This window comes from Papaver somniferum, chromosome 5 (assembly GCF_003573695.1).
Source record: "Papaver somniferum cultivar HN1 chromosome 5, ASM357369v1, whole genome shotgun sequence".
Classification (NCBI taxonomy): domain Eukaryota; kingdom Viridiplantae; phylum Streptophyta; class Magnoliopsida; order Ranunculales; family Papaveraceae; genus Papaver; species Papaver somniferum.
The window spans coordinates 77509635-77529735 of record NC_039362.1 but is presented as its reverse complement, the minus strand read 5'-3'; the positions used below and the strand labels follow the sequence as shown (position 1 = coordinate 77529735).

Sequence of the window (20101 nt, the reverse complement as noted above, 5' to 3'; positions counted from 1 at the left end):
CCGCGACACCTTTTCCTAATTTTATTATTTCCTTGGCATGCGGAAACACCATGAGACTGGGAGTTTCCTTGAAACGAAGGAGATTTGCTCAAATGAGAGAATTCTCATGAGATCAGGGAAAAATAATAAAATATGATAAAATATAAAATTGGGTGTGGGACTAGTCATGGGTGACTGGCCGGCTGGTGAGCCCAGTCCCCTGGCGCCTTTGTTAATATTTTACTATTAATTTTTTTCTTCTTATTTTGCATAGGTTCATCGTTCCTTCGTGTTCCGAAATGCTCGTTTGTGTATTCAGATGCTGGTATGTGCATTCAGATGCTGGTCTGTGCATTATTGCTAAGTACACTTGCACCATTTTAGTCAGGGCTTATTCGATGCTCAGATGCCCGTACATTGAATATTTATCACTAACCCATGGAACTCTGCTGGGAAGAACCATAAGTTGAAGTAACGAAATATTCTAAGAATCGTAGAATATAGCTGGATATTCAGTTACGATCAGAGATAATTAATTGATGGCTCTATACTAGCAGGCATGCTGTCTAGGAGCATTAATTATCTGAGAGTTTAGCAACATGAACTTGCCGGAGTGTCATATTTCTCCTATATAGTCAGGGAAAACTTGGTTGCATCCTGAAGACGTTGTTGTTGTATACTAGCAGGCATGCTGTCTAGGAGTCGTCCAATATTTCGATTCTATACAGAAATAATTACTGAAATTGCTCAGTATTCATGAGATGTGTCGTGGCCTCAGCTGGGAGACTACACATCTACATATACTTTGAGAGACAGCCTTCTCAGTCAGAGTTTTATGGCATGAGCTTTCATGCTTTAATGAGAGACATGAGTCTCACTACTCATCCGACTGTCAGATCCGGAGTATGTATAATTATTGTTTTACGATTTTACCCTTGTCGAAAATCCACATCTATAGTTGTCTGATCTAATCTTGTTGTTTCTATCGTGATTGAGTGCAATCGTAAGATTGGCTTGAGATTAATTTCTCCGATAGGCAAGATAGAAAAGTGGTCACAAACATCTTCGTCTCATTGTTTGTGATTCCACAATATCTTGTTTCGCTAGTGATTAAGATTATTGTGAGGTGATTGATATTTCTAGGTTGTCCTTCGGGAATATAAGTCTGGTATATCAATTGGTTCCTGTTCACCTTGATTTATCAAAAGACGGAACAAAACTCGTAGGTATTTACGTGGAAGACAGATTTATCTATTCCTGTAGACTTTTCTATGTGATACAGATTTGTTTATTAAAGTTTTCGACTTTGGGTCATATCAACTCTTAGTTGTGGGTGAGATCAGCTAAGGGAATCAAGTGTGTAGTATCCTGCTGGGATCAGAGACGTAAGGAGCGCAACTGTACCTTGGATCAGTGTGAGATTGATTGGGGTTCAACTACAGTCCATATCAAAGTTAGTTTGTAGTATGCTAGTGTCTGTAGCGGCTTAATACAGTGTGTGTTCAATCCGGACTAGGTCCCGGGGTTTTTCTGCATTTGCGGTTTCCTCGTTAACAAAACTTCTGGTGTCTGTGTTATTTCTTTTCTGCATTATATTTTGTTATATAATTGATATATCACAGGTTGTGCGTTGAATCGATCAATTGGTAAATCCAACCTTTGGTTGTTGATTGAAATTGATTGATCCTTGAACATTGGTCTTTGGTACCATTCAAGTTAATTTCTCTTGTATTCAATCAGATTTGCAGATTTCTATTTGTTTGTGTAAGGATTGAATCGAGAAATTGAGATATAACTCTTGGATATACTTTATATTAAGATTGAGTCTGACTGTCTAGTTGATTCTCTTAAAAGTATATTGGAGTTAGTCCATACATGTTGCTAAGCGAAATATTGGGTGAGGTTGTTGTACCCCCACTTTTCACCATGAGTTCTACCCAACTCATGCTCGCTGATGGAAGGATTTCTTTCTTGTTGTATGTTTACACTGTCGCTGCCTATATGTCGTCGTGCCATATTGAAATCCCCAAACATCAATATCACTTCATCAACTAGGACCCTTGTCCTATGCTTTGCTTATTGGCTTTCAACTTGTCTCGCTATTGCATACGTTAGGCTAAGTATGCTATCGCATCATATCCCCATGAACTAGTTTTACATCGTAAATAAAGAGGCAAGACTTTATAAACGAAAACACCTTAATTCATTATTGCTCTTACATAGTCAGACTATTTACCATTACATGATTGATACACCAATCATTTTGGAAAGCTAAAACTTCATTAACAAAGCAACTTGCTTACACCAATGCAAAGTATATACAAACTTGAAAACTCAAATAAAAGTATGTACAACCAAACTCTACACACATAATTTGCAACAACCAACAACTAAAGTTACATAAAATAAGCTCAGAAAACACTCTTGTTTTCTGGCCCAAGTGTTTCCAATGGAGACAACAACACTCCTTCTTGTTCTAGTTTAGTTTCTGCCTTTGTCGAAGTAAGCGACAACTTAGCTGTGAGGTCTCTTCCTCGAACTTTCACTTCGGCTTTCACGAGTCTTGCTGGAATGACTCTCATAATCATCCCCAACTGATACATTAAGTTGCGCCTTGAGTGGACAACTTCTCGCGAAATGCAAACACTTGCAAATGAAACATCCCCTATACTTCCGGGATGAAGGGAATAGTTTATCTTCCTTTTTCTTGCGCTTACTGCCTACACATTTTTCCTTTCCTTTGGCCTTACCTTCACAACTTTGCACATCTTCAGTTGTTGTGTAACTGGTAAGCTCTCTTACCGCTTGAATAGCCATCTGGATACTATGAATTTTGCGCTTCTTAAGTTCAGCAATAACTAAAGAATTCGCGTCAGACAGAAATTGGAACATCTAATCTTCTTCACTCATGCCACACACTTCTTGCACCAATGCAAGGAAGTTTTCAGCATAAGCCTATGGTGTACCCGTCATTTTTAGCCTATGTAAACTTTCTCTTGCGTACCAAGCATCATTGCTCGGCCAGAACTGACATCTCAGTCTTTCTTTCATGTCATTCCAAGACATAGGATTGGCATAAGCAGCAACTTTGTCTTCTTGCAGCATAGTTTTCCACCAAACCTTTGCATCACCGTATAGGTAATTTCCTGCGAGAGTTACCATTTGTCTTTCCCCGGTTCCATTCGCTTCAAAGTATGCCTCAACGTCATATAAGAAATTCTCAATTTCTCTAGCATTTCTGGAACCAACATAAACTCTTGGCTCGGAAACTCGATTAGAGCTTTCTCCATTCACGTTCTCCCCTGTAAACATGCCATCACTGATTAACTTACGAATGCTTGTTATCTCCTCGGATATTTGTTTCGCATGGCCTGTTATGGTCTTCATGTCACTGAATTTCCCCTTCAATTCGGTCACTTCAGCATTGGTTTCGCAATTCAACAAGGCTGCATCAGACACCTTGTCCTCAACTGCACCTACTCTTTCATCAAATTCTTTGAACCAATCTGATGTCCTTCCTTCAAGTAAATCTAACCTGCCATTTTATTCAGAAACAAGAGGAATATCTAGGCCATCACAGCCCAAGTCTATGGTTAGATTTCCAAGATCACCATACTCCTCTAATTGATCAAACGTACCCGGTAGTTCTTCGTCGATCATAATGCCATTAAAACCCATTTATAATGCAAATTCTCTGAAAATAATGCACCATTTACTTGCTCACAGGAAAATAGCTTAAGAGAGAAAGAATTACCAACGTATTATGCAACAAATACACTTGAACTGTATACCAAACACAGCTCTGATACCCAAACTGTCACACCTTCAAATGCCTCTTGCAAATTTCTGCGAAAGTGCAACCCGGCAGCACAGTGGTTTCGTGAATCAAGCTTCACCCACCTGCACTTCAGCTTTATAAGTTTGCACCAATGCAAACAATAAACTCTTCAGTTTTACAACGGAAGTCTTTAACCTTATTTCACTTCTCTTAACTTCTCAAATGCTAACCATAAAGCACTCAAACAGTGTCATATATTTACAACAACAATTAGTCAACCAAGAACACTTAGAACATGACACAATCAACTCATTTTATTGCATCAAAGGGAAGAAATACAAAACTTTCCCACTTAGGGACTTACACAGACTTGTTCCTTTTGAGCCAAGCCTTAGCCATACAAAAACTCTCTTAATTTGAGTTTCACACTCTCCTATGTAAGCCTGCCGAATTTCCCATGCATTAGGACTATTTATACAACAACTTTACTGGCCAAAACCTATGCACAACAACCATCTGTCCCATAAAGCAGTTCCATAACCGCCTATAACTGTGCCAACTTAACCAGTTCCTCTTTAAACTGGCGGCATCATCCAACACCTATTCTCTAGCAGTAATGAATACTCTCCCATGCTTATAAACTTGCTTTATAACCGTTCTACCTTATATCGTGTCTTTGGCATGCTTGTGGAGCCAATAACCAACTCCTAACCGTCACTTGAGACGTGTTGCACAATTGTTGCTCTTTACTGAACTCGGCCTTGATCCAATGCTCAGCCATCTTGGCCTTGCAGACTTCTTGCTCTAAGCCAATGCACAGTCAATCTTGTGCTTCAATCATCAAGGCCAACTCCTTAAGCTTATTCTGGTTATTCATGTGTCATATACTTCACTTAGCCAATTTGCTCGACAATAGCAATGCCACTCTTGCATTACTATCTTGTTTGCATTACTCAAGTTTTAAACCTTCCTTGAAATAATGCATAGACCAACTTCTGGCCTATTCTACCTTCTTGCATCATCCTTGAGTTTGGGCCAGCTCAATTCCATGGATATGCCTTAATGCCAACATCCATGTTGGATCTTATCATTTTGGCCTTGCCTTTCCCTCAATTAAGCTTCATTCCGTCGGTCGATAAGCTTCATTACTTAGCGAAATGTCTTTACAGTGTAGCGCTACATTTGCGCGTCGCTGGCCATGCAAGGGTTTGCTATCTCAGCTCTTGACAATCTATGAAGTATCGTGCAATCATTGTCGGACACTGACTTGGCCGGAAATACTGTAAAGCGCAATCATTATGCATCACTTTCCTGCCCGGTTATACTAGGTCATATCCGAGAATTAGGGTTTGGCCTCAATACGGCTAAGGCCATTGGGATGGGATTCCTATTTCAACTAGGATAGCTGTAACACCCCGTGTTTTAGCTTAGCGCATGCTCATAGATGCGCCATGTCCTGAGATGAAGCTTCATCCAAAACTTCCATCGCGTTGTAAGAGGTATATTGGTCTAAGGATAATGTCGCGCAAAAATGGCATTATGTTTGGCATATTGGCCAAGATCATGTTGCTAGATATATTGGCCAAAGACCAATCTCACATCAAATGGTGCATAAGGCCAATATTGCACAACAGTTGTGCAATATGCCAGAGCGAGCTGGCCAAGAGAATATTGCGTAATCATTACGAAATATTGCAGTTAGTCTATGGGCCAAAACGAAAACTCAACAATCATTGCCGATTTTTCAGAAGTACATGGCAACGACCATGAAAGTGAAGCAAGCACCTCAAAAATGGTGTTGGTGAATGTAAAAGTGGTCCCGGTTTAAGTTGTAAAAATGTCCTTAATACATATATAGGGAGGGGTAGTTGGTTGAAGGTGCATATGTGATAGACGCATTTATGTGTCTAATATAGCTCATTTGTATATATTGTTAGTACTCGATATTGTACTTATTCGGTTATTTTATGTATTTGTAGGTGTTTTTGGAAGAATAAAGCTTTTGCCGCGAAATTGGCTAAAAAATGGTTTTTGCGCCCGTGGGAGAAAATTACTATAAAGACTCTCATTTTGGATAAGGGGTAACCTAATTACTAAGGGGTGACCCATTTCCAGGCATCTGCTAAAGGGAGACCGGAACTGGATAGGGGGAGGTCATCTTCAAAGTTTCAAAACTGGATTTTGGCGGGAAAAAAGGCAGCAACGTCAACAGTTTTGGATCAAGGATTTGAGCGACCTAGCAGGCGATTCAATGGGAAAATTTGGTACCCACGGACTCTACAAGACATAAGGGACCTGTTAGAAGCGATTAGACCCATCTAATTGGGCTGGATAAGTCATAAAATCCACACAAAGTCAAGACAGTGCACACGGTCCCTGTTTAGGGTTTTGAATTGGTTTGAAAGATTTGGGAGAGATTCTCGCGTGGGATATACTTCAAAACAGTTGAGTTCAAGTCAGAGAAGATTTTGGGAGCAATAGAATAGCTCACAGACGCATACAAAGATCGACAGATGGAATTATTGTTCAAACTGCACGTGAAGAATAAGAGATTTATTCTCGAATTTGATCGAGTTTCTAGGGAATCTGAAGGCTATATAAGTGTTGGTTTACATCAAAGAAAGGTTAGAAACCTTTAGGAGAGAGTTTATAGTCGATGAGAGCCTAGGAGAAGCAATTATAGAGGAGACAACGATGCTGCTGCTGCTGCCATTAAAGCTTCTGAAGAACACGAAGAACAGACTCGCAGAGTCAGTCGTTCTTAAGCAGACTTATTTTCATACCACTGTTGTTGTTTCACAGCAGTAGATAGTTATCGTTTACAACAGTCTTAAATTACCATACCCCTTTGTAACAGTGGCGCTGTAACACCATTACAGCGTTGCAAATTTCTGTTTCATCTTATATTCATCAATAAAAACACCTATTTTAGCCATGAATTCATCTTGTGAGTGTGTCTTTGGGATGAGGAGCTAAACCCATTAGCCGAGACGACGGAGGAAGCCATTGGTACATATTGATTGGTATAATTCTAATTTTATTATTTATTTGCAATTTATTATTTGATTATTTGCATGGAATTGAATTTAAAATATTAGTTTTTATTGAATAGTTGTGAATTATTTTGATGAAGCATGCTGGGTTTTAAAAACTTTTGATGTTTTATACTTTGTGATTACAATTATTACTTCAAAAATATATTTGAGGCAAATATTAGAATTATTTTAAAGATAGAATTGCATCAATATTATTTAGAATTTACTATTTAATTGATTAATGGTGGAATCCTAGTCTTGGTATTTTCTCTAAAGGTTTGAACTATTTTATTTATTTGCCTGTTTAATTTAAATCTAGAAAAATTGTTTTCTTCACAAGTCTGAAAAGACCCTGTTTTTACCACTACTACAATTACTATTTGAAAAACCATCAAATTTTTGGCGCCGCCGACGCGGATTTGTGTTTAGTTAGCATTTTTTTTTTTTAGTTTTTTTTTTTTTTTTGTTCTTCTTTACGTTTTTGTTTTTTTTTGTTTCCTTGCAGATTTTTGAAGATTGGAGCGAAGACAATTTTGCCAAAGCTTGTGGTGATTTACTTAAAGTTTGGGAGCGAAAAGCAAAGCTAAGGAGCGAAAGAAGAAGATTTTTTTATTTTGTAAAAAGAGAAAAAAAAAAAGAGAGACATTTTTTTTTTGTAATTTTTTTTTAGACTTTCTTTTCTTTTGTTTTTTTTTATGGACTTTGGACATTAATTTTGGGACATTTTTATTTTTATTTTTAAACCCTACGGAAGGGTACCCTTAAATACAAACTGTTTGCAGGGAAGGACGGTGATTACAATATCACCTCGGCCCCTCGGGTTCGCACACGCATAGGAGTCGTGGCCCGAGTCGACTTCAGCGGTTCTTCGCCCGTCTGGTACGGGAGGTAAAATTCTAAACACCCGCGAATCTCCTGCAAGCGGGTTACTGGACTCCTTAAGGTGAATATATGCTGAGGACTTGAATATGGACTGTTTTTAAATTCCTAGTAAAGGGCAAGGACTGGACCATATAAGATAAGGGTTCGGATTTCATCACCGCTCCCTTCTTGCCCGCCTTAGGAAAACGAAACCTAAAGCGAACCTAAGCCTAAAATTTGGACTAGAAAGAGACCTATAGGGTATCGAGCTTAACAGGACAATCATTCGAAAAATATTGGTTACTCTTTTAAGCACACCTCGAAGTTCTTGACGGTTTCTGCGAGTTGAATGCGTGACTGCGCCGCATTGGATCGGTGAGGTTTTGGGTATCAAAGCTCCACTGAGCTTCCCTCGCCTCGATTCAACTTGCTTAAACTCGGATTGATTCCAGAGGGGTTTGCTCAAATTGTAACGAATTCCCTTTCGAAGGATTAGAAGCTGGTCTAGAAACAATCTAAGTGGAGCCATCATGCTTGTTGTTTGCTAGAAATCTTTAGGTTTGCTGTGGTAAATTCGAGTCAGCCTGCTGTGTGATTGCTAGAACCTTCCTGTTAGGATTTTTTTTATTTCTTTTTGAATTTTTTTAGTGTATGCCCGATTTTGTTAGGGCTTGGAAAAGAGATACTCTAGGTCGATTGATTAGCGAAAAACCTAGTAGTTCTTCTGATTTAAGCAGGGAGCTCGAAGATTCTTCTTTGAGAGCCCTGTTTTTGGAAACTTCTGTTTTGAGAATCTGTCTCTTTGTGAGGAAAGTACCCCTAGTACTTCTGTTGTGCCAGCGATGGCAACTTTGAAAGATTACATGTTCCCAACTAGGACCAACCGAGCTTCATGTATTAAATTGCCAGCCACTACGGCTAATTTTGAGATAAAACCTAGTATTCTTCAAATGATCCCTATATTCTTAGGAAAAGATGATGAGAACCCTTATTTTCATATTAGGGACTTTGAGGAAATCTGTGGGACAATTAGGATAAAGGACCTTACCGATGAAGTCTTGAAACTTAAGATGTTTCCCTTTTCTTGAGAGACAAAGCCAAGACCTGGCTGAACAACCTACCGTCTGAATCCATAGAAACATGGCAGGAACTTATCGCTGCCTTCTATATGAAATTCTACCCTAAGCATAAAACTGCAGCTGTTAGGCAGAAAATTAGTGCTAGTGTGCAACAAGAGGGAGAGTCTCTTTATAGGTTTTTAGAGCGATTCAATGATCTCCTATCTCAGTGTCCTCACCATGGATTTGATAATATGAAACTTGTACAGATTATTTATGATGGTTTAGACTATTCGACCAAAGCCATGGTTGAGTCTATGTGCGCTGGTGAGTTCACTAGTAAAAATGCTGATGATGCTTTTACCTTCTTAGGAGCTATCGCTGAAAAATCCCAACAGTGGGAATCTTGTGTTGAACCCCCTAAAAGACTCTTGGTCAATAGAAGTAGCACCAATGTGGTAGATACAAGTTTTGGTTCAGATGCTAAGTTTGCTGCTTTATCTAGAAGGTTAGAAGCTTTGGAAATGGGTCCAGTCTAAAAATAGGTCCCTTGTTGAACCTAATAGAGCCTCTCAAGTCTCTAGTTGTGGAATAGAGCCCGATAATTCATTTTGGGAAGGTCAGTTAGTGAAGACAAGCCCATGCTGTCTATAACAACTCTAGGTTTGAGAACCGTCAGAAGTTTGACCCATACTCAGAAACCTACAACCCTGGTTGGAGAAACCATCCTAATTTCTCTTGGTCTAAGGGCCAGAATCAAGGCCAGTCTAGCAATTCTCAGCCTCCCCCAGGTTTTGGTTTTAAGAACTCTTCAGGTCAAACCCAGTTTCAGAACACTTCCGAGAAAAAGATCTCTACCTTAGAGGATACTCTCACTATGTTAGCAAATAACCATGAAATGCTAACAAAGAACCACATGAGCTTTCAACAAGAAACTAGGCAAGAATTGAAGAATAATTCCCAGAGTCTTGCCAAGTTAGAACTTCAAGTAGGACAAATAGCTAAGTTTATAAGTGAGAGAGAAAATGGAAAGTTCCCTAGTCATACTGATCCTAACCCTAGGAGAGAAATCGTACAATCATGTGAATGCTGTCACAACCCTAAGAAGTGGAAAGAAAGTTGACAACAAGGTCGCCCCTGATAGTGAACATGCTGTAGTTCACCCCTGCCAGAAAATGAGGAGACTGATAGAGTCTCCAAAGAGACCAATGAGGGTCCTGTTGAGCCTCACTTTGTTCCCAGAGCCCCCCCGTTTCCCCAGCTGCTAGTTTCCGACTAAGAGGGAGTCCAACTTTAATGATATATTGGAGGTTTTTAAGCAGGTTAATATCAACCTTCCATATTAGATGCAATTAGGCAGATTCCCTCTATGCCAAGTTCCTTAAGGACTTGTGTACGCGAAAGCGTAAGCTCAGTGTCCAGAAGAAAGCCTTCATAGCTAGTCATGTGAGTTCTATTATTCAGAATACCACTACTCCTAAGTATAAAGACCCAGGGTCCCCTACCATTTCTTGTACAATAGGTAAGTACCGTGTTGAGAAAGCGTTGCTTGACTTAGGAGCCAGTGTGAACTTACTGCCATACCATGTGTACCTTAAGCTAGGACTTGGTGAGATGAAACCTACCCAGATAACACTCCAGTTAGCTGATAGGTCCGTTAAAATCCCTCGTGGTGTGATCGAGGATGTTCTTATTGAGGTCGACAAGTTTATTTATCCAGTGGATTTCGTGGTCCTAGATACCCAACCTGTCCCCGACCCAGAGAACCAAATACCTGTGATTTTAGGTCGCCCATTCTTAGCTACGTCTAATGCGATCATAAACTGTCGAAATGGTATTATGAATCTATCTTTTGGTAATATGACTATTGAGCTGAATATTTTTAATGTAAACAAGCTACATTCTGAGCTAGATAGCACATGTATTGAAGAGGTGAACATGATAGGAACCTTAGTTCAGGAGTCATTACCAAACATCGTACCGGAAAATACATTGGAGAGTTGTTTATCCCATTTTAGCCTGGATTTCGACGATGATAGTAACATTGAACAAGTAAATGCTCTGTTGGATTCTGTTCCTATGTTAGATATTGATATATGGAAAGATAGGTTCGAACCATTACTAGCTTCTGAGTCTATCTTAATACCTTATTTAAAAGAGCCTCCTGAGTTGGAGTCTAATTATACATTTTTAGGCCCACCCGAGTCTTTCCCTGTGATTATAGCCTCCGATTTGGATAGTGATCAGGAAAGTAGTCCAGAGACCGTGCTTCAAGAAAATAAGGAAGCCTTAGAGTGGACCATAGAAGATATGAAGCAAGCTGAGGATGAACCACCTGATTATGACTTAGAGAAAGCAATTGACCTTTTTCAAGAACCCGATGGTCTAGAAATTAGGAACATTGTGACTAGTCATTGTAGAGGCACCCAAAATTCTAAGTTTGGGGGTAGAGATTGTCAATTATCCCCAATAGAAGTCCCTAACTTGGGACTCAAGCCTAGTGCATCTGAGGTATCGCTTGAGTGTATTCAGACTCCACAACCTGATCCGCCTGATAATGTCCAGGAGAAAATCCAATGTTAGAGACCCGTTTTTCGGATGAATCTGTTTGCCGAGACACTCATATGAAGCCCAAGTGGGCACCTCAGATAAATCCAGTTGTCTTGCGAGAAACTTTAGATCAGGTTGTGCTCTATCTGCTCATTTTTCTGATCTTGAGCATTTGTCTCCTATTTGTGGCAGTTCTATTTGGTCTTATGGACCCACAATTATTTCGACTATTGGTATACGACTTTGGAAGGTGAAAATTCTTTTTGAGGTATTTGATGTCTAGCTAATGACTATAAATTTAGCATTTACTGGGAGGCTCCCGCGTTCATGTGATACGGTAATATCCTTCCTTATTTCTTTTTCCCTCCAGTGGTAATAGTTTCTCCTTGTTCATGCTTTTATTTTCATCCTTAGAACATTGAGGACAATGTAAGATTTAAGTTTGGGGGTGGGGAAGAAACACTTTTTGTTAGCTTTTAGTTGCAATAAATAAACTCCAGAGCCTAGAAATTTATGCCTATTGAGGATTGCACTAACTAATCTAAGTGGATGGAAGCATTTTGATTGTAGGAGTTTGAGGAACCAATCTGATTAGATGGAAACATCTAAAGAGTCTATTCATAAAAGCACAGAGCTCAGATGTTAGAAATAACATGATAGTTTCACCATATCTCGTTGAGTCCTTTTCACTTCTATTTTTATTTTATTTTGTTTTTAAACTATGTTTCTCTAAGTGATAGGTGGGGCCCACGATTCAAGTTGTTACCAATGCTAGGGTGAATTAGAGTGATTGAGATACCATGAAGAAAAAAAAAAAAAAGTTGAAAAAAAAGTTGAAAAAAAATTGAAAAAAAAAAAGAAGAAAGAAATTGAGACCAGACCATTTGACCAAAAGGAATAAATTCAATAAAGTCGACCACTGGTACCCTTGTATATGCCAGTTGTGTTGACCTAGAGTTAGGTTATCGACCACTGGTACCCTTGTATATGCCAGTGTGTTGATATTAGTCAGACTAGTATCTCAATCCATTAGGATAGGTTCATTTTGGCGGAGGCCTTCAGACAGATATGGGAAACGTCGTTCACTTAGTAAACATCAAAACCATACATGTTTTTCTATATCCATCTTCTTGATCTATCCATGTGATTAGTTTTGACTCCGAATATGATGTCCATAGTGCAACTATCTGAGTAGAGCTCTGTCACTTTATATGAATTTTAGTATGCTTGAGTACGAACTCGTGTACAGCAATTGGAATTTCGCATCAGGGTACTTCTTCCTGTAGTCAATAAGTATGCCAACCAAGGAGATTCTTTAGTGCCTTCCAAGGTTCTGCGTAGATAGCTAAGGTCTGGAGTACAGGTTTTGTGTGTATATCTCTGGTAAGCCCTCCCGAGACTATAACTCGGCCACTAGGGCCACCTAGGGGTTTAAAGGCTTATTGCATACGCTAAATGCAATCGACGATGCCTGCGACAGTGAGTTAGGATTTTATTTTGTAGTTTTGATTTGCTCGGGACTAGCAAATAATAAGTTTGGGGGTATTTGATAGACGCATTTATGTGTCTAATATAGCTCATTTGTATATATTGTTAGTACTCGATATTGTACTTATTCGGTTATTTTATGTATTTGTAGGTGTTTTTGGAAGAATAAAGCTTTTGCCGCGAAATTGGCTAAAAAATGGTTTTTGCGCCCGTGGGAGAAAATTACTATACGGACTCTCATTTTGGATAAGGGGTAACCTAATTACTAAGGGGTGACCCATTTCCAGGCATCTGCTAAAGGGAGACCGGAACTGGATAGGGGGAGGTCATCTTCAAAGTTTCAAAACTGGATTTTGGCGGGAAAAAAGGCAGCAACGTCAACAGTTTTGGATCAAGGATTTGAGCGACCTAGCAGGCGATTCAATGGGAAAATTTGGTACCCACGGACTCTACAAGACATAAGGGACCTGTTAGAAGCGATTAGACCCATCTAATTGGGCTGGATAAGTCATAAAATCCACACAAAGTCAAGACAGTGCACACGGTCCCTGTTTAGGGTTTTGAATTGGTTTGAAAGATTTGGGAGAGATTCTCGCGTGGGATATACTTCAAAACAGTTGAGTTCAAGTCAGAGAAGATTTTGGGAGCAATAGAATAGCTCACAGACGCATACAAAGATCGACAGATGGAATTATTGTTCAAACTGCACGTGAAGAATAAGAGATTTATTCTCGAATTTGATCGAGTTTCTAGGGAATCTGAAGGCTATATAAGTGTTGGTTTACATCAAAGAAAGGTTAGAAACCTTTAGGAGAGAGTTTAGAGTCGATGAGAGCCTAGGAGAAGCAATTATAGAGGAGACAACGCTGCTGCTGCTGCTGCCATTAAAGCTTCTGAAGAACACGAAGAACAGACTCGCAGAGTCAGTCGTTCTTAAGCAGACTTATTTTCATACCACTGTTGTTGTTTCACAGCAGTAGATAGTTATCGTTTACAGCAGTCTTAAATTACCATACCCCTTTGTAACAGTGGCGCTGTAACACCATTACAGCGTTGCAAATTTCTGTTTCATCTTATATTCATCAATAAAAACACCTATTTTAGCCATGAATTCATCTTGTGAGTGTGTCTTTGGGATGAGGAGCTAAACCCATTAGCCGAGACGACGGAGGAAGCCATTGGTCCATATTGATTGGTATAATTCTAATTTTATTATTTATTTGCAATTTATTATTTGATTATTTGCATGGAATTGAATTTAAAATATTAGTTTTTATTGAATAGTTGTGAATTATTTTGATGAAGCATGCTGGGTTTTAAAATTTTTTGATGTTTTATACTTTGTGATTACAATTATTACTTCAAAAATATATTTGAGGCAAATATTAGAATTATTTTTAAAGATAGAATTGCATCAATATTATTTAGAATTTACTAGTTAATTGGTTAATGGTGGAATCCTAGTCTTGGTATTTTCTCTAAAGGTTTGAACTATTTTATTTATTTGCCTGTTTAATTTAAATCTAGAAAAATTGTTTTCTTCACAAGTCTGAAAAGACCCTGTTTTTACCACTACTACAATTACTATTTGAAAAACCATCAATATGCGGACTATGCACCAAGTAAGCTTCATAGCTTAACCGAAAGAGCATAAATGAGGCTTAGGCCTCATTTATAGCTGTGTAGCCTTGCCAATGGACCATATTAAGCATGGGAATTACTATGCCATGCCGCAGAATCAGTATCATGCAACCTTTGTGCATTTTGACGAAATGGCCTACACGGACAAGGCCATTACCATTATTGCTTGGCCACGACCTTGCAAACGAGTTGGCTTAAGTTGTTGTCCCTTCGAGGATGAACTACGTTCTGTGCTTGATCCTTTTAGAGTAGGAAAGGGTACGTAGGCAGCCGCAATGAGTTGCAGCATTTTCGGTCCAGCACTTTGTCGCTCGTATCATCTATTTGCGAGATGATTGCGGCATATTGGCCTCTCGTATCATTTGTCTCGGTATTGTGATGCAATAGATAATTGTGGCCAAACTTGATGAGGCAAGTTGCATTTCATTCCTTTGATGCTCATACTTACTATCAAGGCATTCGACGTAGGCATACACCAATGGCATATTGGTCATGTCTAAGAAAGTAATTTACATCAATATGCAAGTTAGCGGAGCTTGCATAAGCCTAATGAAAGTACGACATGCATTTGATTGATGTACCCTTGGCAATAGCAAGACAAGTGCATGCTCTCAAAAATTCCTAAGCTAAATGAAATAGGTAGAATTAGGCCTATAATGGCCTATGCATAAGTTGAAGGCATATACTATGCCTAAAAAGGACTCAAAGTCCAGTGATGCATGCAAGATGCATCGGCCATAGCCTTCAAGGATTTATGCCTTTGTTCAATAATAAGTTGGAACAATATGGAAGCTAAGTTAGCTGCATCATGCTCTGCGAGCATGCTTGCAAGGAAAAATGAACGTGCATTTGCCTAGTTTTAAGGCCCGATAAGTAGCATCATCATGGCGCATCGGGGAAGTTATGCTTGCATTCCCTGTCGCGCTAGGCGTAATTTTCCGATCCGTTACGGTATTGGTCTGGTGGTTCACAACAACATGCGACGTGGCAACATCCCATGTGAAAAGTTACAAGTAGTGGTGAGCAATTGGATAGATAGTGGGATAATGATATAAAGGGGTTTTCCAGAAACTTACCTAATATATCGCACCTTACCTACACTATCTCTATATTCTCAATCTCCTCATAATCTCACGACTTCCACTGTTTGTGAAAAAAAATGTGTATTCTAAACTACTATAAATAGGCTGCTTAGCCTATTCAGAAAGACATAACAAGCTTTCATAACCCAAAAAGCTCTGTTATTCTTCATAGTTTTCAATACTCGAAAACATAATTCAATACCACTGCAATCTCTCAAATTTTTCTGCTTCCCTCCCCTAAGAACAACCTATTTTCTTCTCCTTGTGATGGAAGCAGGACGGAACGGCTACTATCGTAGTTTAGGCTTGTCCTATTCGATTTTGATTCTCGAACCCAAAAATAAAGTACCACAGCGGTGCATTTGTTTTGCCTATAAGTAATTTTTAGGTACTAATACTAAGTTATCAAGAGACACAAGATATTACGTGGTTCGACTTTCGTCTACGTCCACGGGGTAATGTGTGATGATTATATTATGTTTGGGAGTGATGTTACAAGATCTTAAATGCTCTCAAATGTAGCAAGTAAAATTCATATAAGTATTGGTACTCAATCTCTTAGCATTTGGTAAGTATAATCTTTCTCTCCAGTTCTATCTCAATAATTATGTATCACATATTTGGAAGTGAAGCTCGATATTTATAGCGGCTTCCTTATTAGGTATATCTTCGTCGTCTCCATGTCCATCGAAATTTGATGCTCCCCCGTATATCTTGTACCCTCTTTGACAGCTCACCTTGCCCGGTAAGACTATGCCACCCAAGCCCAATCCACGTGCCTGAAGACCACGCGCCTAGGTAGATACCCGTTGCATTTAACGCTGAGTGGACACCTCAACTATCTCTGACTTGGTGGCAGCAGCCACGTCCCTAGGTTAGAGCCTAGTTCTTCATCATCGCCGTCGACTGAATCCTCTTCGTAAAGAGATAAAGTAAACTGAGAATGGATCCCCTACTTCATATGTATCCACACACCGCAGGGACCACTTGGTTATCTTACATGTGCTCGTTCAGATGACGACACGTGTACAAAAGATAAATAGTATTCACAGTTTGCCCCTTTTCTTTCGTATTCTTTCGGGGGTGGGATAGGAAGAAAGAACTCCCACCAAGTCGCCATTTCTGTACGCATGATTTGTGGTCCCTACTCGTACATTCATGCAATAACTGTTCCTCGTATTTTGGGACAACAAATTTTTAAACTTCCCTGCCGCCTATAAAAGGAACTTTTAAGGAAAAAAATTCATAACTTCCTTTTCTTCTCCCGTCACTTTTTATTTGTGTCTTTAAGATGGAGTTTTTCTTCAACTGTTCATCTTCTTCGATTGTCCATTTTCACTGCCAGCCTTTTATTCTCTAATTGTTCATCTTCGTCGCTGACTCCTTGGAAGTTTGATTTGGTGATTACTCAGCCGCGCAATTCCTTCTTCATAACTGGTAAGTGATTTGCTCTTCTTTAACCGAAATTAGCGCTTGCAATCTCATGTTTTTGCCTCGATTACTTTGATCACTGATTTCGAATTTTGGTACCTCATCTTCCATGCTTTAATCATGATTATCATCACAATCACATGTTATGAAGTTTTTCTTTAAGATGGGTTTTTAATTTTATGATTGCTTAATTGATTTCGCGTTGAATCTCTGATTTTGGTAATCAAATTTTTTTGATCTTGTGATTTTTGTTGTTGTTGGACACTGCTTTCCTTTGTTGGTGTTAGTGATAATGAGGCTTCCGAAGAAACCAACCCATAAGGATTCTAGGGTAGATATTCCACTCAGCTATCTCCTCGGATTGCTAATCTCGATGCTACACCTTCTTCGCCTCCTTGTACTCTCCTGAGATACCTAAGGACGCTGAGATGGCCATCCCAAGAGGAAGTTGTTGTCGGAAATCTTCCTCCACCTCTTCGTACTATGAGTTGCAAAGATTACAGTTGGAGGACCAAGATAGTTACCGAAGCTGGTCTCTTGCCCATATTTCAAAGTCTCTTCACTTGGAGAAGTTTGAGATCTTATTTGTTGATGGTCCTGACGTTCTTACATAATCCATGGTTCAAGATTTTCCCTATGATGAGAACAACTTGCTGATCAACGTTGGTCAATTAGTCGCAGGTTTGCTTATTCCCTTGTTTAGTAAGAAATATCCTTTTTACTACGAAGTCCTGTCCGCTCGAGATGAACTTACAAACAAGACTCAGGTTTGAGAGACTATGCATTACACTGGAAACTTCTGGTGTATACTCCATGAGTGCCAGATCCACAGTAGGCGTAAGAAAAACATTAAATCTTATGACCCTTTTGCTCATGGGAGACGTGAGAAAGAGAATTTTACTCCCGCCAACTTGAATGCTACATATGCATATACATTGGTTGAAAAAAGTAAAGGTTGGTAATTAAAATGTATACAAGTATTTTGGCACGACATTAAAGATTGAAGTACAGGTGGGTAATTGAGCTAATCCGATTAAGCATGCTGAAGGTAGGTAGTCTTCATTTATTACATTCCAGAAAATCTAATAAAATATTTGCATAATTTTTAATTATTCTTTTTTACTTATTAAATTTGTACATAAATTAAATTAATGTACTATTATACATGAACAAAAAATTATACTTTAATATTATTTTTACACCTTAAGAGTGATTTTAATGGATCATATCATCATAAGTAGATGACACTTTGTTAATTCCCACTAAAAACTTATTGATTATCAATAACCGTAATGAGTTTATCATAACTAATTAATTAAGCAGAAAACAAGAAGGGTCTGCTCTCTGCATGATCGTTGTTGCTGTCTTCATCTTCATTGTCGCTGCTAAACTCTATGTCCAAGATTTCAACTCTGCGATTCATCTTCTTCCTAATCTTAATCGCAACATCTTGAGGAACAAATCTTCCGCATATACTTAGTCTGTTCTGCCTCTTCTCTATCAAATGAGATTCCAAATCTTGAAACAAAAAAAAGGTAACAAAATATGGCGAACAAAGTTAGAAGTTTTAAATACTTGTAACTAAGTGCTTTTGATTAAGCAAATGATAAGAAAATCGATCACCTTTCATGTTAAGGAGAATTCTTCGAAGTTTTCTGTAGCAAGCGTTGCAGTCAATGTTGAGCCTCAAAACCATACAACATAACTGGAAAGTGTTATCGATATAAAACACTGGAAAATGTTAGCAAGTACAAAATAAAATTAAAATATTAGAATAAAGTTAGCATTAAATGCATAACTTTAACTTCGGCCATTCAAGGATTTCTAAGATTCCGTATTTTAAGGAAGGTGTCGGTAAATGACGATTAAAAAAATATGAGTTTGTGATCCCTTAATTATCTTGTATCAGCCTAGTTTATTTTAGCTAATTTTTCATTTTCTAATTTTCAAAATTATCAGTTAGCTGAAAATATATCCGGATTCAAAACAGTGTAAAGACAAAAAAATAGTGCCGAGATATCTTTCACGAATGGGATATATAAGTGTATGTACGTGGCTCTTTGATCTCAGCAGACCACTTCCCCGGTATACAAATGAAATTCTTTTCAGAAAAATTTAATTTAATTTATAAATTTCATTGTTCTCATAAATACGTTTGTGTTTTTTTAGATATACAAATGAAATTCTTTTTAGAAAATTTAATTTAATTTATAAGTTTCATTGTTCTCATAAATACGTTTACGTGTTTTAATAATCAACCAGTCAATTCAAAATTCATTTCTCAAAAAATGTTAGATTTCACATCGGCACAATAGAAAAATTTATTCGGGGAAAAATAATGAATTGTATAAGAGAAAATCTCAACTAACCATGGAAACTATATTTTTATTAACACCGTTATATGTTAAATTTTAGATCTTAGGAAATCAATTTTGGAAATTAAGTAGAAAATTAGCTGAAATTGTTGAAATAATTTTCAAGAGATTAACGGTAATAAATATCTTTTTCCTATAAAATAAAATTGGGTATAAATATAGTTATTCTCTTCAAATAATGAGAAAATTTCCAAAAGTGTCTAGTTTTAATTAGTTATTTCCAAAGATGTCGTAAATTATCAAAAATGTTTATATGTGTACACATTAAAAACTAGACATATTTAGCAAATTGCTTTACGTAGAAACCACTTTTGGCCATTGACCTATGATGAGATTTTTCGTCGTGAAGAAACATTAAAATATAGTAAATAAAATAGAATTATCCAGAAAGGCTGAGATTTCTAGAGTAAATAGATCCTTAGTTGTACATACATATGATTCTCATCGACAATTTTCTTTTGTCTTCGTATGGTTTATTTTTAGGTAACTAATAATTTTGAAAATCAATAAAATGATAAACTAAGCTAAAACACAACACAAGGACCCACATTACATTTCTTTTATTGTCAACAAGTTTAAACGTTGTTTACCAATACATATATGCAAGTTTTCGGACACATGAATCAGTGTTTTAGAACCCAAAAAACATAAAACATAAACTTCAAATGATGACATGGCGAAAATTTTAAGAACTTGCCTTTTTTGACATAGGGTCACCTTGCCCGGCTAACTGGGTGAGCAATTAGATAACTGTCCAGAAAGAGAGAGAAGTTGATTTTTGAATGAAAAAGCTACTTGGCCGGAGGAATTTGAGAATAAAATG

General features: G+C 38.0%; 1 protein-coding gene across 1 annotated transcript; it reads right to left on the bottom strand.

Moving 5' to 3' along the window:
• Positions 1–17973: 17973 nt before the first annotated feature.
• On the bottom strand, positions 17974–20100 carry LOC113277557 (heavy metal-associated isoprenylated plant protein 6). Its single transcript, XM_026526620.1, has 3 exons — positions 19976–20100; positions 18527–18608; positions 17974–18421 (listed from the first exon to the last, which is right to left on the bottom strand). Exons 1-3 carry the CDS (start codon positions 19985–19987, stop codon positions 18219–18221), a joined length of 297 nt encoding a protein of 98 aa, XP_026382405.1. The 5' UTR covers positions 19988–20100; the 3' UTR covers positions 17974–18218.
• Position 20101: the final 1 nt, after the last annotated feature.

Bases quoted from the DNA above. Each gene is read 5' to 3' on its own strand.
- LOC113277557 (XM_026526620.1), bottom strand. The intron at 18,422-18,526 runs GTGATCGATTTT...TTTTGTTTCAAG, and splicing joins AATTCTCCTTAACATGAAAG to ATTTGGAATCTCATTTGATA.